The sequence below is a fragment of the Neoarius graeffei genome, chromosome 4, assembly GCF_027579695.1.
Source record: "Neoarius graeffei isolate fNeoGra1 chromosome 4, fNeoGra1.pri, whole genome shotgun sequence".
Classification (NCBI taxonomy): domain Eukaryota; kingdom Metazoa; phylum Chordata; class Actinopteri; order Siluriformes; family Ariidae; genus Neoarius; species Neoarius graeffei.
The window spans coordinates 109,493,638-109,512,964 of record NC_083572.1 but is presented as its reverse complement, the minus strand read 5'-3'; the positions used below and the strand labels follow the sequence as shown (position 1 = coordinate 109,512,964).

The window sequence follows — 19,327 nt, the reverse complement described above, 5'->3', positions numbered from 1 at the left end:
ACATCTAATTATGATATATTATTATTTAGTTACATTATACTATTTATTTCATTTTAGTATTGGTTGAGGTAAGTGTTGAGTTCAATATTTAAAATAAAAACCTCCAGCTTGTTTTCTGCAATTTATTCCTTGAATGTCAACTAAAGAATGATTGAAAGATTGCCACCAAAAAGGTAAAAAACTAAGATAAAAACCAGAGACGCACCGATTGACCGGCTGCCGATTGGAATCGGCCGATTTTCACGTGCTCGGCCATGACCGGCGACCGGCTGGGCAAAATTAAAATATGCCGATTTTCTGCCGATCAAAACTTGTGTATCACATAGAGATGAAAGTGGAAATACTCATAATTCGCAACTAAAAAGACTGCAGCTACACTGGCAGCTTGAACATGCTTTCTAGTGCGATTGTGTTGCACTTGCGCAGAACAGTGTCAGTCCTGCGTGCTGTTAACAAAAAAAAAATCACTATATTTGGATATCCAAATATAGCGAATTATTTTTTTTGTGCCAGATATTGGATGTGAAAAGAAGAAAATGTTTGTGGTTGTGTGAATTTCCCATTACAGGAATTAATACGTTAGCCTATTACCAAACATCTAGTTAGATTTGTACAAAGAGAGAGAGGAAAAAAAATGCTTTTTGTTTGTTTTACGACCTTGGTTGCACTTGATTCCATTGGAAATTACTCTACAAATACACATTTGACAAAGATGATAGAATGGCTATGGTATAAGTATGACTGGAAATTATTTTTGTATTTTGATACTGAATGAAGAAATGGGTTGTTCTATAAGGCAGAAGTTTTCAGATCTAAATAGGCTTATGAAAGTGTGTTCCACAGTAGTAGGCAAATGATATATGAGGGGGAAGTTGTTTTTGTGCCAGATATTGGATGGGAAAAGAAAAAATGTTTGTGTGAATTTCCTATTTCAGGAATTAATATGTTAATACCAAACATGAAGAAAGATTTTACAAAGAACAATGTCTTTTTGTTTGTTTCAACCTTTTGAGGTGTTAAATTTATTACTGAAAATCTGGCAGAATGTTCTATTAAAGAAAAGATAAAAAGAAAATAGTCTTTGTGTGTGCTGTGAAGTGGTTTGAAAAAATGAAATCGGTATCGGCAGGTCACACTCCATGGGAAATCAGACTCGGCCCAAAAAATTGCAATCGGTGCATCTCTAGTAAAAACTAAACTTTAACTTCAGTTTTGGTGAGTAATTTTCATAAATTTAAAAGACAGGTTTTCCACCAACATCAAGCCCAGCAAACTAATGGCCTGCCCTGTAATGTAAAGTTGGGTCGAGGAATGAAACCAGGCAGGGTTCTGGTAAAAATTGTTTTAGCTGGCTTCTCTTAAAGAACTTAAAAGAATTGAGATTGAACTGAATAATCTCAAATGCTTCTTGTAGCTTTAAAATAGTCCCAGCAGATGACTCTAAAGAAATATACTGTGTGTTTGAACACCGCCCGCTGTAAACACTTTGCATACACCCCAATGACCGACTCCACCGACCGCCACGACACCACCGCGCACGATTCCCTCATCGGCACAGTGGAGCACCACAAATTGCTACCTGGTCTGTGGGAAACACTGACATCACCGTGCTGACCGTGCCATCCACAGCGTCGGTGCTTTTTATGGTGTGTGTGTGGGGGAGATAAATGTTAATCGTAGCTATAGCGTAAGTAAGAACAGGAACTAACTCGTCTCTCAAACGTTCCACAACGTTAAATCTAATTATAAACTGTTAAAATGTCTGACATGTCCTTTGTTAATAAATTAAACATCATAATTGTTGGCAGTTTGCTGTGGTGTAAGAAGAAGAACACACTCCAGCGTGCACTGTTACAGTGAAATAGAGCACTTTGAGGTGATGGCACTCAGCTGCGCGTTGTTCCTCATCACACCACCCCGGGATGCTTTATTTTCATACAACAGTACTGTGTTACTGTTACATCACATCAGTTAGCTATATTCATAAACGGTACTTTGAGTTTTCATCGAAAAGCGATTGGGGGGGGGGGGGAGCTGAAAATGTTGTGCAACATGCTTACAGGAAACTAAAATCTAACACTTTTTTACAAATAATATATCAGTCCAACTAGAAGAAAGTGTTCAGACTGGTTAGATGTGTTAATAAGGTTAAAAGAATTAAAATTAATTTAGCTTTATATCTCTGTGTGTAAGAGAGAGAGAGAGAGAGAGAGGATAGTACACTGTTACGTGAAGATGAAGTTTATCTTTGAGTAATATATTTTCAACACGAGACAATAAACTTCGTATCTTTGTTCCACTGTGTAATGTTCTTTATATTATTTGGACACATCCACAAAAAAAAAAAAAAATTATATATTAGTGCTGTCAAAAATGTCGCGTTATTAACGCGTTAACTTGACTCAATTTTAACGGCGATAATTTTTTTATCGTGAGATTAACGCTCTGTGACATGATGTAGGTTTTTCATAAGCTTTTGAAACTGCCAGGAACTTGGAACAGAGACTTTGCTTAGAAAAACGATAGCAGCTAGACTGTAATGCCACGCCCCGCACAGCCAGAGTCCTCTGCCCCCCCCCCCCCCCCCCCCCCCCAAAAAAAAAAAAAAAGAACCAGCGCGGGCAGGGCGCGCTAGTAGAGATGGGATTTATGGCTCTTTGATGGGATCCGCATCTTTGTGATCCGTTCTTTGAAAAGAGCCGTTCAAAAGACTGGCTCATTTGGCTCTTTTTAAATATTTATTCAGTTTTAAGAAGACAGCGTCTAAAGAAGCCAGATCCCTCTGAACTGTAAACTCAATGCTATCCCAGAAATCCTTCCTGTAATATGCAAATTTGGCTGCCTCTGATTGGACAGCGCGACGCATCAACAGGCAGAAAGTGTAAAAGTACAAAATGTGTTAAGTGAGCTGAAACAGTAAAGATCAGATTCAATGCAATATTTATCAACGAACAACTTGAAGTTAATATAATAGGGTACTTTATATTATAATCAAGCATGTCAAGCCTACCGTCACTGTGTAACCTGTCTCTCTGATTAGCGTTGTAGACTAACTCAGACAGTAGATCATTTCACTCATGGTTCTTTTGCTAGCCCCGGTGTTCGGCTTAGGTTTCACTTTGCAGTGGCTGTATCAAGACGTGTTATGCTTTGCAATACAAAGCAAGCCCATTCACGTTTTTATGCTGATAAGAGAATTACAATGTTTTTTCATGTGACAAAAATGTGCGATTAAATTGCGATTAATCGTGAGTTAACTATGACAGTCATGACATTAATCGCGATTAAATATTTTAATCGCTTGACAGCACTTTTTATACATATATTATACAAGTTAAATTCAAAGAATTTTAATTTTGAACCGGTTTACTATTTTGACAAGTCAATGGGAAAACACTGGGAGTGACATCATCGGAGTGAAATATCAGGAATTATTATACATCCAGGACACTTTTTAAAAAAACTTTTATGGAATAAAAACGTGTTCTGTTCCCTTCTAGCGGGTTTCATTAATTTTGTTTGATAGCATGCAATATTGTTAGCGTATCGCTTATCCTATGTGTATTACGTCACTCTATCCAATGGAGAATGAGCGTTGAATATGGTTTACGATATTGCATGGTTGTCAAAACAACATGACGTCACATGTCGGAGACGTAAAACTTTTGCGTGAGTGACTGGGACAGTTTGTAAACAAACATGGCCGCCAGGTTTGCTTCGTTATATACGGAAGATTTTGAGAGAATTTTGAAAGAGAAAGACACGTTGAACACCCGAAAGGAATGTGTATGGATGATGATGATGATAATAATAATAATAATAATAATAGTAATATTGGCTGGTGTTTTTTTTTCGTGGTCTATCAGATATATTCCATTCAGCTACTCGTTTTCGACTCGTTCAGTATCATGCGAGCTGAATGGAATATATCTGATAGACCACGAAAAAAAGCCAGACAGTATTATTAAATATTTACTGTACAGAACCGTTCCTAACGTTATAGTAAATGTTAAGTCATATTCTACATTAAATCGCATCAACTCTAAAATATTAACAAAGACGACTTTTACACTTTACTGTTCATGAATGTTTGTTTTTGTTCTGTATGTTCTGTTTTATCATTTTATATCTCAGTGAAATGGTTTTATCTGGATGAAAACACACTGCAAAAAAAAACAGTCATGGGTCCAGGATGGACGCGAGACAAAAGAATAGATTCAGGAAATGTACGTTCCTTATTTTTTTTTTTTTTTATAAATAAAGATCATAAAAATAAACTGGAAAGTGGGACTCATAGTGTGTGTGTGGGTGAATTTCTCTACTCTAATGGATGTTGATATGATTTATATGACCTCTATACAGTGGTGCTTGAAAGTTTGTGAACCCTTTAGAATTTTCTATATTTCTGCATAAATATGGCCTAAAACATCATCAGATTTTCACACAAGTCCTAAAAGTAGATAAAGAGAACCCAGTTAAACAAATGAGACAAAAATATTATACTTATTCATTTATTTATTGAGGAAAATGATCCAATATTACATATCTGTGAGTGGCAAAAGTATGTGAGCCTTTGCTTTCAGTATCTGGTGTGACCCCCTTGTGCAGCAATAACTGCAACTAAACGTTTGCGGTAACTGTTGATCAGTCCTGCACACCGGCTTGGAGGAATTTTAGCCCGTTCCTCCGTACAGAACAGCTTCAACTCTGGGACGTTGGTGGGTTTCCTTACATGAACTGCTCGCTTCAGGTCCTTCCACAACATTTCCATTGGATTAAGGTCAGGACTTTGACTTGGCCATTCCAAAACATGAACTTTATTCTTCTTTAACCATTCTTTGGTAGAACGACTTGTGTGCTTCGGGTCGTTGTCTTGCTGCATGACCCACCTTCTCTTGAGATTCAGTTCATGGACAGATGTCCTGACATTTTCCTTTAGAATTTGCTGGTATAATTCAGAATTCATTGTTCCATCAATGATGGCAAGCCGTCCTGGCCCAGATGCAGCAAAACAGGCCCAAACCATGATACTACCACCACCATGTTTCACAGATGGGATAAGGTTCTTATGCTGGAATGCAGTGTTTTCTTTTCTCCAAACATAACACTTCTCATTTAAACCAAAAAGTTCTATTTTGGTCTCATCTGTCCACAAAACATTTTTCCACTAGCCTTCTGACTTGTCCACGTGATCTTTAGCAAACTGCAGACAAGCAGCAATGTTCTTTTTGGAGAGCAGTGGCTTTCTCCTTGCAACCCTGCCATGCACACCATTGTTGTTCAGTGGACTCATGAACATTAACATTAGCCAATGTGAGAGAGGCCTTCAGTTGCTTAGAAGTTACCCTGGGGTCCTTTGTGAACTCGCCGACTATTACACGCCTTGCTCTTGGAGTGACCTTTGTTGGTCGACCACTCCTGGGGAGGGTAACAATGGTCGTGAATTTCCTCCATTTGTACACAATCTGTCTGACTGTGGACTGGTGGAGTCCAAACTCTTTAGAGATGGTTTTGTAACCTTTTCCAGCCTGATGAGCATCAACAACGCTTTTTCTGAGGTCCTCAGAAATCTCCTTTGTTCGTGCCATGATACACTTCCACAAACATGTGTTGTGAAGATCAGACTTTGATAGATCCCTGTTCTTTAAATAAAACAGGGTGCCCACTCACACCTGATTGTCATCCCATTGATTGAAAACAACTGACTCTAATTTCACCTTCAAATTAACTGCTAATCCTAGAGGTTCACATACTTTTGCCACTCACAGATGTGTAATATTGGATCATTTTCCTCAATAAATAAATGGCCAAGTATAATATTTTGTCTCATTTGTTTAACTGGGTTCTCTTTTTATCTACTTTTAGGACTTGTGTGAAAATCTGATGGTGTTTTAGGTCATATTTATTGCAGAAAATTCTAAAGGGTTCACAAACTTTCAAGCACGACTGTACACAGTGCACTCTTTTTTTTTTTTTTTTCTTCTTCGCTTCTTGTCCGTCTGAGTCTGTGTGTTTAAAGTCGTGAAAGTCCCCGTGTCTGTTCCGACTGTTTTGCCTATCGAGAGTCAGCACTGTGTGTGTGTGTGTGTGTGTGTGTGTGTGTGTGTGTGTGTGTGTGAGACAGGAACAGATGCTTCTCCAAACACTGAAGATCTCAGTGTGACGAGTGTGTGTGAATCTGAGGTGTGTTTTATTTGATAAGAATTTCGTTGTACCATAATGTACATGTGACGAATTACGTTTTCTTCTTCTAATGAGGTGGAATTTGTTTTTCATCAGAACGGTATCTACAGGAGAAACGTGTCTTCTGTACCTTCAGTACACACACACACATTGTGTAATATACACGTGTGTGTGTGTGTGTGTGTGTGCATTTATTATTGTAAGTGTTGAACTGAGAGCTTCGTGACGTCTCTTGTGACTCGGTGTTCTGATCTGAATCTGCTGAAGAAGCGTAAACATGTTATTAAAAGGGCAATTCCATGTAAATGTCAACCTCACCATGTAAAAATAAAGCAGCATGTAATACATCAAAGCCACTCCCAGAGATATCACCTAGGCCTGTATTTTACAGATGTGAATAAGTTGAACCAATTTGTAACCAACCTAATGTGTCACTGTCAGTCTTTCTTTCTTATAATGTAAAACCCAAGCTAAAATCAACTTTGATGATGTACAATTCTATATTATTGCCACAAGCCACAGAAATGTATGCTAAAATCCACAAAACAGCAAAACAATAGCCATCCTAAATATTATTTAAGAACTTTGATAGTTTTAGCTGATATTTAGAGAGTTTTTCAAAGGGTTATGGTGGTTAAATTGCGGATTTTTCTAAACGTATGCCATGTCTATTTCAGACGCGTCACATCCATAACGGAATTTCGTCACATCCATAACGCTGACTTTTCCTTCCGAAACTCTGCATGAAATACAAAATATTTTAAACAAAGATTTTTTTAATGTTCACCTTGGACCCCTCTATCAAATGGATATCTCCATTTCGACATTAGGTTTACAATTTCACAGAGTTTGATAAAAATGTACAGTCACCCAAGAAAAGTGATACTTTTTCTGTCACATCCATAACGCATCTTTTATTGGCGTTTTCTGGCATGCCCTAGATGTACTATGGGAATTGTTCTTGTTCTATCACTTCTCCAGTATGGTACAGCCTTAAAATATGCAACACCTGCTTAAATACTGGGAGACAATAAAACATGCACTGGGTCATTTGTTGCCATTTTGAGTTCAAGTGTCACGTCCATAACGCTGGAATTGCTCAAATATCACCTGGTGAAAACAGTCCCATCTAAATAAAGCTTAAAGAGCTGAAAGTTCTTCTTTCTCGCGTTTCAGATTTCATCCTCGTTTACCTGCCGTTATGTTACACATCATAGAGTGGTTTAATATTGTAACCTCAGTAGACGTACACTGTTTTTGTTCGGGGTCCACTGTAAACCCCACGATACCGAGCTCCTCGTGGGACGTCCAAATAGTTCGTTATACCAAAAAGCTCATAATACTGAAATGGAGCCACTTGTCACACCAAACATCTGTTATATAATAATAATAATAATAATAATAATCGATTTATATAGCGCCTTTCAAGAAACCCAAGGACGCTTTACAATTATAGACAAGGGAAAAAATAAATTAATTAATAAAAGTAAAAAGTCCACCAAGTAGGGGTCAGGATGTAATTCCCGTGGTGTAGCAGCCACAGTCCCACCAAAAGGCGCACGAAAACAAGTCCCACATCTCCAGCACCGCCGCCGTGATGCCGCCAGCAACATCGCTCAACACCACTCCATGGAGCCACAAAGCGAGCAGAGAAGCTCCGCCACGCAGAGCGCTGGTATGTCCCAAACCGCCTGCACAGCCGTCTTGACACCACCGAGCAACATCGCTCGGAACATCATATGTGAGATTTTACACACGTTCTCCTGATCATGAATTTCTCCTTCCGAGTCACTATCGCAGTTCGCTGATTGAGTTAAAGGAACACGAATGGAGGCGATGACTGACTGATTTCTTCGTCTGTTATGGAAATGACGGCGGTTACCGGTGTATCGTTCATTGTCACTGTCCACCCACTGTTTTCTAAATCTCCACCATTCAGTTCATTCATGTGTCGCAAATCGCCAATGATGTCATTTATGTTGCGCCATGGGGCTAGGGGTATAAAAACGCCGCCGGTGGGCTTTAACTATGAGCAGCCATTTCATCCTTTTATCAATCCTTTCTTGATAATTGTTAACGATCGACACTGAAGCGATGATCATATTGTTAAGCCTTTGTTTTATGGCGTTAATACGTATTGTTAACTCGACTGTGGGCTTGATCACTTATTGTTGAAGAGTTTTTTTTTTTTTTTAATTTACAAACAGGCAGGTAAACAGTTCAGAAACATAAGACAAAGAAAGGCAGGGTTGGGAAACAGGAAATGGTCACAAACAAAAGGTGGAGTCCAAATACACAACACAAAGTCAAAACCAGAAAGGCAATACACAGATACAAAGGCTTGGTAATGTCAGACACTCAGTACAGTGCGTATACTTCACCAAATCTATGTGTTTTTTTTTTTTTATGCCTCCGCCACCTTAAGGTGCAGGAGGCATTATGTTTTCGGGTTGTCCATCCGTCCGTGCGTGCGTCCGTCCCGAAACCTTGTGAACATGATATCTCAAAGACTAATGAAAGGAATTTCACCAAACTTTCACCATTTATGCATTTAGGGACAAAGATAAACTGATTAGATTTTGAGATCAAAAGGTCTAAGGTCAAGGTCACTGTGAGGTCAAATGTCTGTCTGAAAACCTTGTGAACACAATATCTCCAAGGCAGATGAAAGGAATTTCACCAAACTTTCACCATTTGTGCGCTTTGGGACAAACATGAACTGATTAGATTTTGAGGTTAAAAGGTCACAGGTCAAGATTACTGTGAGGTCAAATGTCCATCCCCAAATCACAGCTTAATAATGCGTGTAGTCTACCAGGCGGAGGCATCCCTATCGACGCCGTTGGCGTCAAGTTCTATCTAGTTTAGAGAGTCTTTTATAAGAGTGCGCTGCGACTGCGCTCTAATCCGGAACAGGTGCATGGCACTGTAATTAATCCTAATGTTTTATTTTTGAAGACTCCGACTCATTGTCGCTAAAGACGGGGGACACGAAGTTAGTTCGTTATAGCGGAGTTGCAGAGTATTCACAACTTTTTTTTTTTTTTCCTTCTTCTGCTGCATTACCGTTGCCATGGGAACCTGATGAGAGCACGACGTTTATATGTCCGCAATTAAACGACTTCCACCAACCGTGGTTTGCGTCCCTCCTTATTTATCGTAATTTAATGTTGATTTAGTTGAAAGCTTTGATAATTATACAAACGTTGGAATGTAACATGATGTGCCGTACTGTTATAGGAAACTAATCCACGACAGGGAGGTGTGATGCGGCCTTGCAAAGTGGATTATTATTATTATTATTATTATTATTATTGTTGTTGTTTTAACACCTTGTGACGTTTTATTTCTGTTACGTCTCGATTGCCATTGATTACAATTTTTTATCTAAATAACCTCACGCTGTACTTTTTAACCATCCGTAGTGAGAGTTAATGGAATGGAGTATCAAACTTGTTAGTTCTTGTTTTTGCTTACGTTAATGCAGCCGTGTGTGTGTGTGTGTGTGTGTGTGTGTGTGTGTGTGTGTGTGAGAGAGAGAGAGAGAGAGAGAGAGAGCTGTGGGTTTGAGTTGTTTGTTTAAACAGCCTCTCAGTGAAGCGCTGGACTGGAATATAATAAATACACACACACACACACACACACTCGTGTAATCCTTCTGCATGATTTAACCCTTTCGTGTGTGTGTGTGTGTTTGTTCCAGGGATGAGATTTGGATGACAGACGCAGGCTGAGAGAACACCTTAACTTGATCTACGGCTTGAAATTTATGGTAAGAGATTCGCTTCCTTCCTGCTTTCACCTGCACGTCTGACTCGCCCTGGTATCATCATCATCATCATCGTCTCCTATCCGTTTACACCACAGCGCTGTGGAATCCTCCGCTCTGATTGGTCAGATTTGTTTCCTGTGGTTATCAGGGTTTCTGTAATGTTTGTGGAAGGTGAAGCTGGAGCTTCTCCGACACTCAGGAGCGAGGAGTTTACGCTTCCTTTACAAGTCAGAACAGGAAGTCAGGTGTTCACTGCTGTAGTGAGAGGAGTAACCACTTCAGGACGTGCTGTTATTGGAAAGTAATCAGCGTCCGGGACGGAACAGTGGCTCTGCTTCATCACACCTCCCTGTCGTTGATGATTTTACTGTAACAGAACAACACGGGTTTAGAGTTTATTTAATGAAGGCTTTGGAAACAAAAAGCTGAAACTGAAACTTCAGCACACTGGATTTTTTTTTTTTTTTTTTTTACCCTTTTTTTCTGTCCATCATGTGATTGGAGCCGATAAACAAACAAACAAAATAAATCGGGAGCGCTTTTAGTTTGTAGGATTAATTTTTGTAATGAATTTATACATTAATTTGTGGAGTGAATTTTAAAACATTAATTTCATATCTCCGTCTCCTTTCTCTCTCTCTGTGTCTATCTCTCTCCTTCTCTCTCGCTCTGTCTCTCTCTGTCTGTCTCTTGCTCTGTCTCTCTGTCTGACCGTCTCTTTTTCTTTCTCTCTGTCTGTCTGTCTGTCCCTCTCTTTGTCTGTTCGTTTGTCTCTCTCTGTCTGTCTGTCTGTCTGTCTGTCTCTGTCCATCTGTCTCTCTTTGTCTCTCTGTCTGTCTCCTTCTCTGTCTGCCTGTCTCTGTCTGTCTGTCTGTCTGTCTTTCTCTGTCTCCCTTTCTCTGTTTGTCTCTCTGTCTGTCCCTTTGTCTGTCTGCCTGTCTCTGTCTGTCTTTCTCTGTCTGTCTCTCTCTCTTTCTGTGTCTGTCTGTCCCTTTGTCTGTCTGTCCTTTTCTCTGTCTGCCTCTCTCTCTCTCTCTCTCTCTCTCTCTCTCTCTCTCTCTCTCTCTCTCTCTCTCTCAGGATACATCAGGATGAAAAGACTCAGGACTTCAAGCAGTAGTGACAGTTCAGACAATGAGAGTGAGTAAAAACACACACACACACACACACACACACACACACACACACACCACACACAGAGTGATTATTATGTTAATGTTTGTTCAGGTGATAATGTGATGAGCTCCAATATTCAGTTCTACCCTTTATTTATTATCACACTGTTAGGTGTTTTATTTAATTATTATTATTATTTTTAAATACACTACCGTTCAAAAGTTTGGGGTCACTTTGAAATGTCCTTATTTTTGAAAGAAAAGCACTGTTCTTTTCAATGAAGATCACTTTAAACTAATCAGAAATCCACTCTATACATTGCTAATGTGGTAAATGACTATTCTAGCTGCAAATGTCTGGTTTTCGGTGCAATATCTCCATAGGTGTATAGAGGCCCATTTCCAGCAACTCTCACTCCAGTGTTCTAATGGTACAATGTGTTTGCTCATTGCCTCAGAAGGCTAATGGATGATTAGAAAACCCTTGTACAATCATGTTAGCACAGCTGAAAACAGTTGAGCTCTTTAGAGAAGCTATAAAACTGACCTTCCTTTGAGCAGATTGAGTTTCTGGAGCATCACATTTGTGGGGTCGATTAAATGCTCAAAATGGCCAGAAAAACGTCTCGACTATATTTTCTATTCATTTTACAACTTATGGTGGGAAATAAAAGTGTGACTTTTCATGGAAAACACAAAATTGTCTGGGTGACCCCAAACTTTTGAACGGTAGTGTGTACGCTTGCTAAGATGGCTGCTGTGTGCGCGGGGGGGTTGCTGCATGTCCAGTTGCTGTATGTCCTGTCACTTGTGCACGCCTTCAGAAATGAAGCGTATGACGAACCGTATGTGCACGGTGCAGTGCACACGGAAATAGTTTCTTTGTGTTGAGAATAATTTGCGTACTCGGGTTCCTCCAGTTAGCAGTAAATTTAACGTTTGAAACAGTACGCGATCACCGTTCCACAAATTTCATCCGTTAATGTTACCACTTTTTTCACTGTACTTTTATAATGCACGTTTAAGAGTTCACCCTTTCGCTTGCTCTTTAAGGCGGAGCCGGCAGCTCAGGGGCGTGCGATGGGACGAGACCATACGTCTAACCTGATGAGATTTGATGCATGTGCTGTAAATCCCAACTTACAGAGAATTCCAGGAATGGAAGGTGCACAAGATGATCACGAAAATAAATGGAAAATAAGGTGTTTTTCACTCAGTTTATTAATTTCATTAGTTTGTGTGAAGATTGATTGATTGATTTTATTGATTGTGTTGGTACTGAACTAGTACCGTTACCATTCTACCACACCAGGTACTGTACCGAACCCAAAATTTTGGTATTGAACCAACCCTAGTGTGCCACTAAAGCCATAGAGGGGGACGTGGTAGTGCCGAAACATTCCTGGAGTATCTTCCTCGTCTACGATTTTTGTTTAAATGGCAGCAGTGAAAGAGGAATCAGCTGGAAACAGCGTCACATCGTAGTTACTGATTACGTCGTATTAGACCGTGTGAAAGCGGCGCTTTAGATGAGCGCAGGATGTGTACAGCAGCCATCTTCCCAATGTCTACACATAATTATAAACAAATATCATCCAGGTTTTAGGAAACTCCACCAGTCACCTAATAAACTTCATAAATTCTCCTTAAAGTTCTCGTGCTTGTGTCATATTTTAATCTTCTCCTCACCTCCAGGTCCCTCAACGTCCTTCTCTACAAATAAGTATGGCAATAAACCAGGGACCCCCGCCTCTGCTCAGAAAAAACCAGCCGAGGTGAGAACCCTGAGATTTTAGGATTATTTATTCAGCAGAGAACAGATCAGAGTTTATTTACTACCATGTTTAACGCGTCCTGTGGTGTTTATGTATGATTTTATGTAAAGTGACCTTGAGTTTGAGAAAGGCACTATATCGGCATATCAGGTGAAAATTCAAATGACTTGAAACTGCTCTTATTGAATTCAGAACAACAAACTTTATACAGAATTAAAATATGTTTATCCGTTCTCGAGATATTACAAATCAAAGATTGAAGAAATGGTGTAATTTTTTGAAAACGGCCGTAATATTCTGTCTGAGGGTCACATGGTCCAAAACGGGCCTCATTAACCAATGAGATCAAATGTTTTTTCTTCAAAACTTTTCTATTTTTCAAGACATTTACATAAAGCTGATCTTAACTCTCATTTATACGTCACAAAGAAGGAGAAATCAGTGTTGATTATAAAATATGTATAAATAAGCACTGAATGTTATTCACATCGACCACTCTCTATCAAAATAAAAAAGGAATAAAAGATTATTTCTAATCCCCTCTTTGTGCTCTGTAGGTCTTTGTATTTCTCAGTAGGGTCGACTAGTGTTTATATGAAAGAATATAAATTATTATTTCGATTAATATTCACAGCTTTCAAGGTGAACCTCGAGAAAACTGTCTGATCCACATCCAATAAACAATCCACATTAACTCAACTGAAATCGACGCTCGCGTTTCTGAGTTCCGTTTTTTTTTTTTTTAAATCTCATTCTGACTACTAAGAGATCAATATTTTTCATCAAAACAACTCCAGTTATATTCTAAAATAGTTATTTATTGACATGAATCAGTTTGATTTGAAAAAATAAGTAGGTAAAGCTACGAAAACTCACTTCAAAGTCTCTCGTGAATCAGAACATCAAAACTAGCAGAGGGAAAATGTTGCTGAATCCTTCATCAGAAACAGTGAGAGCGAGAGAACATCCCGATAAAAGTGATCTGATTGATATTGATGAGTAATCCAGTGGGAAACCGATCAGGAGAGAGGGAGAGGGAGAGAGCCTGACCGCTTTCCCGTGACTCAAAAAGAAAAGCACCGGCAGTTTCCCGACGTCATGCGAGCAGAGTTTTTACTCTGCTGTACCGACTTCAACCCGCCGTTACTCCCAAAGCACTGAACAGATCTTAACCAGATACATTTCTGTGGAAATCAGAGATTATAAGCTTTTTAATGATAGAAAATATTCAAGAGTTAAGTAATGACCGATTTGGAAACGTAGATGAGCGTCTGCGTGGGGAATTTTCACAGCACAGCCAGCGAGTGTCTGATACGCCTAATAAATGTAGCTTTGTTGTTGTGGTGACGGGGCGTTCTGTCTGTGGTCCTCTCAGGTGTTCAGGAAAGACCTGATCAGTGCGATGAAGCTGCCGGACTCCCACCACATCTCTCCTGATGATTATTACCTGCTGGCTGATACGTGGAGGCAGGAGTGGGAGAAAGGAGTGCAGGTCCTGGCGAGTCCCGATACCATCCCCCATCCCTCCGTCAGGTCAGTATCTCTCTCTCTCTCTCTCTCTCTCTCTCTGTCTGTCTGTCTGTCTGTCTCACGCTCTCTTTCTGTTAGTGTCTGTCTGTCTCTCTGTCAGGTCAGTGTCTGTCTGTCTCGCTCTCTTTCTGTCTCTGTCAGGGTCAGTGTGTGTGTATGTCTCTCTCTCTCTGTCAGTGTCTGTCTGTCTCTCTCTCTCTCTCTCTCTCTCTCAGGTCAGTGTCTCTCTCTCTCTCTCAGGTCAGTGTCTCTCCTTTCTGTCTGTCTCTCTCTTTGTCAGCGCGTGTGTGTCTGTCTTTCTCTCTCTGTCAGTGTCTGTCTGTCTGTGTCTGTCTCTCTCTATCAGCGTCGGTGTCTCTCAGTGTCTGTGTGTCGCTCTCTGTCCGTCAGTGTCTGTCTCTCTCTTGCCCCTTTTCCACCAAAGCAGTTCCAGGGCTGGTTCGGGGCCAGTGCTTAGTTTGGAACCGGGTTTTCTGTTTCCACTGACAAAGAACTGGCTCTGGGGCCAGAAAAACTGGTTCCAGGCTAGCACCAACTCTCTGCTGGGCCAGAGGAAAGAACCGCTTACGTCAGCGGGGGGCGGAGTTGTTAAGACCGACAACAATAACAAGACCGCGAAAGATCGCCATTTTTAAGGGACAAGAAGCCGCAGCTGTACAAACGCGAAGTCAGCCATTGTTGTTATTGTTGCTGCTGCTGCTTCCGTGTTGTTTTTGCTTCGATATTCGCGCCAAGGTTTATGCAAACGTAGCGATGTAACTGACGTATACAGCGACGTAATGACGTGGCTCCGCTTAGCACTGCGAGCTATGGAAAAGCAAACTGGTTCTCAGCTGGCTCGCAAGTTGAACGAGTTGTGAACCAGCACCAGCACTGGAACTGATTTGGTGGAAAAGGGGTATCTGTCAGTCTCTCTCTCTCTCTCTCTCTCTCTCTGTGTCATTCTGTCTGTTAGTGTCTATCAGTGTGTGTCTCTCTCTCTCTGTCAGTGTCTGTGTCTCTCTCTCTCATTGTGTGTGTCTCTCTCTCTCTCTCTCTCTCTCTCTCTCTCTCTCTCTCTCTCTGTGTCATTGTCTGTGTGTGTCTCTCTCTATCTTTCTCTGTCTGTGTGTCTCTGTCTCTCTCTGTCAGTGTCTGTCTCTCTCTCTCTGTCATTGTCTGTGTGTGTCTCTCTCTCTCTCTCTCTCTCTGTGTCATTCTGTCTGTGTGTCTCTCTCTCTCCCCATCATTGTCTGTCTGTGTGTCTTTCTCTCCATCATTGTCTGTCTGTGTGTGTCTCTCTTTCTCTCTCTCTCTATCATTGTCTGTCTGTGTGTCTCTCTCTCTCTGTCATTGTCTGTGTGTGTCTGTCTCTCTCTGTCAGTGTGTGTGTGTGTGTGTGTGTGTGTGTCTCTCTCTGTCTGTCTGTCTGTCTGTCTGTATTTTTTCCACTTCCTACACCATAAACATTATTGTCGTGTTTTTTTATCTCTAACACTCCATATATTTCTACATCTACATTTGTATAGAATTAACTGTGTGTGTGTGTGTGTGTGTGTGTGTGTGTGTTGCAGGATTATGGCGGACAGGCCGAAGGAGATTCTGTTCTCCAGGCCGAGGAAGTATATCCAGTGCTGGAGTCAGGACTGCACGGAGACGGGCTACGTGAACATTAAGGAGCTGGCCGAGGCCATGTGCCGGTACGATCTGGATGATACGGACCTGTACTGGCTCCGGCACTTCAACACGGAGCTGCTGCACATGGGTCAGTACTCTCACTCGCCTACTGACATGATCCCAAATACAGCTTCTCTCTCAGTAACACTCTGTGACGCGTGTGTCAGGGGAGGGGACGGTGGACGAGCTGACCATGGAGCGAACGATGGAGGCTCTAGAAAGAAAGTGCCATGACAACATGAACCACGCGATCGAGACGGAGGAGGGGCTGGGCATCGAGTACGACGAGGACGTCATCTGTGACGTGTGTCGCTCACCTGACAGCGAGGAGGGCAACGACATGGTCTTCTGTGACAAGTGTAACATCTGTGTTCATCAGGTGAGAGCTCTCTTACACACACACACACACACACACACACACACACACCTGCCTCTGGAGATTATCCTGTGTTGAAAGATGAACTAATATTTAACTAAATAATTTCGAGGCGGTTAATAAATGATTAAACTGTGTGAGTATAAAACACTAATTCAGCCCTGGAGCCGTTCCACAGCAGCAGGAAAACTTGCGCAGTCCCTTTACTGATCCAGTTCAGTTATTGAGTGCCAACACAAGCCTTCCAGAGGGTCCGCAGTGTTTCCCACAGACCAGGTAGCAATTTGTGGTGCTCCACTGTGCCGATGAGGGAATCGTGCGCGGTGGTGTTGTGGCGGTCGGTGGAGTTGGTCATTGGGGTGTATGCAAAGTGTTTACAGCGGGCGGTGTTCAAACACACAGTATTTTTCTTCAGAGTCACCTGCTGGGACTATTTTAAAGCTACAAGAAGCATTTGAGATTATTCAGTTCAATCTCAATTCTTTTAAGTTCTTTAAGAGAAGACAGCTAAAACAATTTTTCCCAGAACCCTGCCTGGTTTCATTCCTCGACCCAACTTTACATTACAGGGCAGGCCATTAGTTTGCTGGGCTTGATGTTGGTGGAAAACCTGTCTTTTAAATTTATGAAAATTACTCACCAAAACTGAAGTTAAAGTTTAGTTTTTACTAGAGATGCACCGATTGCAATTTTTTGGGCCGAGTCTGATTTTCCATGGAGTGTGACCTGCCGATACCGATTTCATTTTTTCAAACCACTTCACAGCACACACAACGACTATTTTCTTTTTATCTTTTCTTTAATAGAACATTCTGCCAGATTTTCAGTAATAAATTTTCCAACACCTCAAAGGTTGAAAACAAACAAAAAGACATTGTTCTTTGTAAAATCTTTCTTCATGTTTGGTATTAACATATTAATTCCTGAAATAGGAAATTCACACATTTTTTCTTTTCCCATCCAATATCTGGCACAAAAACAACTTCCCCCTCATATATCATTTGCCTACTGCTATGGAACACACTTTCATAAGCCTGTTTAGATCTGAAAACTTATGCCTTATAGAACAACCCATTTCTTCATTCAGTATCAAAATACAAAAATAATTTCCAGTCATACTTATACCATAGCCATTCTATCATCTTTGTCAAATGTGTATTTGTAGAGTAATTTCCAATGGAATCAAGTGCAACCAAGGTTGTAAAACAAACAAAAAGCATTTTTTTTCTTTCTCTCTTTGTACAAATCTAACTAGATGTTTGGTAATAGGCTAACGTATTAATTCCTGTAATGGGAAATTCACACAACCACAAACATTTTCTTCTTTTCACATCCAATATCTGGCACAAAAAAATTCACTATATTTGGATATCCAAATATAGTGAATTTTTTTTTTTTGTTAACGGCGCGCGTGCTGGAGCTCGTTAGGCGCGCAGGACTGACACTGTTCTGCGCAAGCGCAACACAATCGCACTAGAAAGCATGTTCAAGCTGCCAGTGTAGCTGCAGTCTTTTTAGTTGCGAATTACGAGTATTTCCACTTTCATCTCTATGTGATACACAAGTTTTGATCAGCAGAAAATCGGCATATTTTAATTTTGACCGGCCGGTCGCCGGTCATGGCCGATCACGTGAAAATCGGCCGATTCCGATCGGCAGCCGGTCAATCGGTGCGTCTCTGGTTTTTATCTTAGTTTTTTACCTTTTTGTTGGCAATCTTTCAATCATTCTTTAGTTGACATTCAAGGGATAAATTGCAGAAAACAAGCTGGAGGTTTTTATTTTAAATATTGAACTCAACACTTACCTCAACCAATACTAAAATGAAATAAATAGTATAATGTAACTAAATAATAAAATAAAATATCATAATTAGATGTAAGAAACCACTTAAGGTAACACCAAGGCAACTAACAATAATGAAAAGCATTACCCTAATTGGTGCAAAGCCTGCATGCCCTATCAGAACATTTAATTCTGCGTGGCTTCCTGAAAAAAACTCCAGTGCCCTATCGTAAGGGAAGTCATTGCTGAAGCGGGATAAACGGGATAATGCAATAAGGCCGGTTCCTCACGTCAAGCTGCTACTGTCTGCATCAAAATTGGTTTATAGCGTGACTCAGGGATGTCCGTTTCCTGTAAGCCAAGAAGGCTATGATAAAGCTCATCACGAGCACGACGTAGGCTACCTTTTAAAATAAGGGGCCGGAAGGCGAATCAGGAAGGCTGCGTTATTTTTAATTAGCCTAACTTGCAGTCCGGGTATATGCGCGCACGTGAACGAGAAGAAAGAGCACTATGAATGAATGGAACGATACGCAACGGAATTTTATTTTATTTTTTTCAAAATCGCGAGTCTGATTGTGTGGCGATAGGAATCCATTGTGTGGCGCTGCGCAACACAGTGGTCTATGTATGGGAAACCCTGGTCCGGTTTCATTTTCCATACCAGTATTCTGGATTTTATAGTTTAGTAAATACTTCTGAATGTAAAGTCAAAAGAGTTTTCGATTCGAGACGCGGATCACAACAACAATCACGATGACAGCAGAAGGCTTTAAAGAGTCATAGAGCTCGTCGGCGTGTTTAACGTTGTTGTGAAGGAAATAGCTAAATGAGTTAATTCAGTTGGATTTTTATTTGTTCGACGGTTTCGAGAACGGACGTTTTCACAAAGCGGCTTTACGGATTTTACAGTTTGAGTTGCCGCTGTTTCATGCACACACAAAATAAGATGCGCCTCCTGGCTTTTGAAAGTGTGTGAAGAAATAATTTTATGTCGTGTAAGTTACAGACAAAAATAACGTCAGGTGATCGAGACTCGGGGTCGGGTGCCCAAAAGTATTGGCACCCCCACTCTAACCAGACCTGTATGAGATTACGATATTGGTGTTTCCAACTTTTATTTGAAGTCATTAAC

At 40.6% G+C, this 19,327-nt stretch overlaps 1 protein-coding gene across 4 annotated transcripts in view; it reads left to right on the top strand.

The window, feature by feature from the left end:
• Nucleotides 1-19,327, top strand: part of jade3 (jade family PHD finger 3) — a 33,286-nt gene that overhangs the window by 4,607 nt on the left and 9,352 nt on the right. Inside the window, exons 1-8 of one of the 4 annotated variants that reach the window (XM_060920156.1) lie at nucleotides 4,156-4,226; nucleotides 9,887-9,955; nucleotides 11,036-11,095; nucleotides 12,124-12,235; nucleotides 12,766-12,845; nucleotides 14,221-14,378; nucleotides 15,929-16,119; nucleotides 16,199-16,410. In XM_060920156.1, coding sequence (XP_060776139.1) covers nucleotides 11,090-11,095; nucleotides 12,124-12,235; nucleotides 12,766-12,845; nucleotides 14,221-14,378; nucleotides 15,929-16,119; nucleotides 16,199-16,410 — 759 coding nt within the window. In that variant the 5' untranslated portion in view covers nucleotides 4,156-4,226; nucleotides 9,887-9,955; nucleotides 11,036-11,089. Of the gene's footprint in view, nucleotides 1-4,155; nucleotides 4,227-9,886; nucleotides 9,956-11,035; nucleotides 11,096-12,123; nucleotides 12,273-12,765; nucleotides 12,846-14,220; nucleotides 14,379-15,928; nucleotides 16,120-16,198; nucleotides 16,411-19,327 lie in introns of those variants that run through there. The other 3 variants (XM_060920154.1, XM_060920157.1, XM_060920158.1) reach the window with 3 other exon arrangements.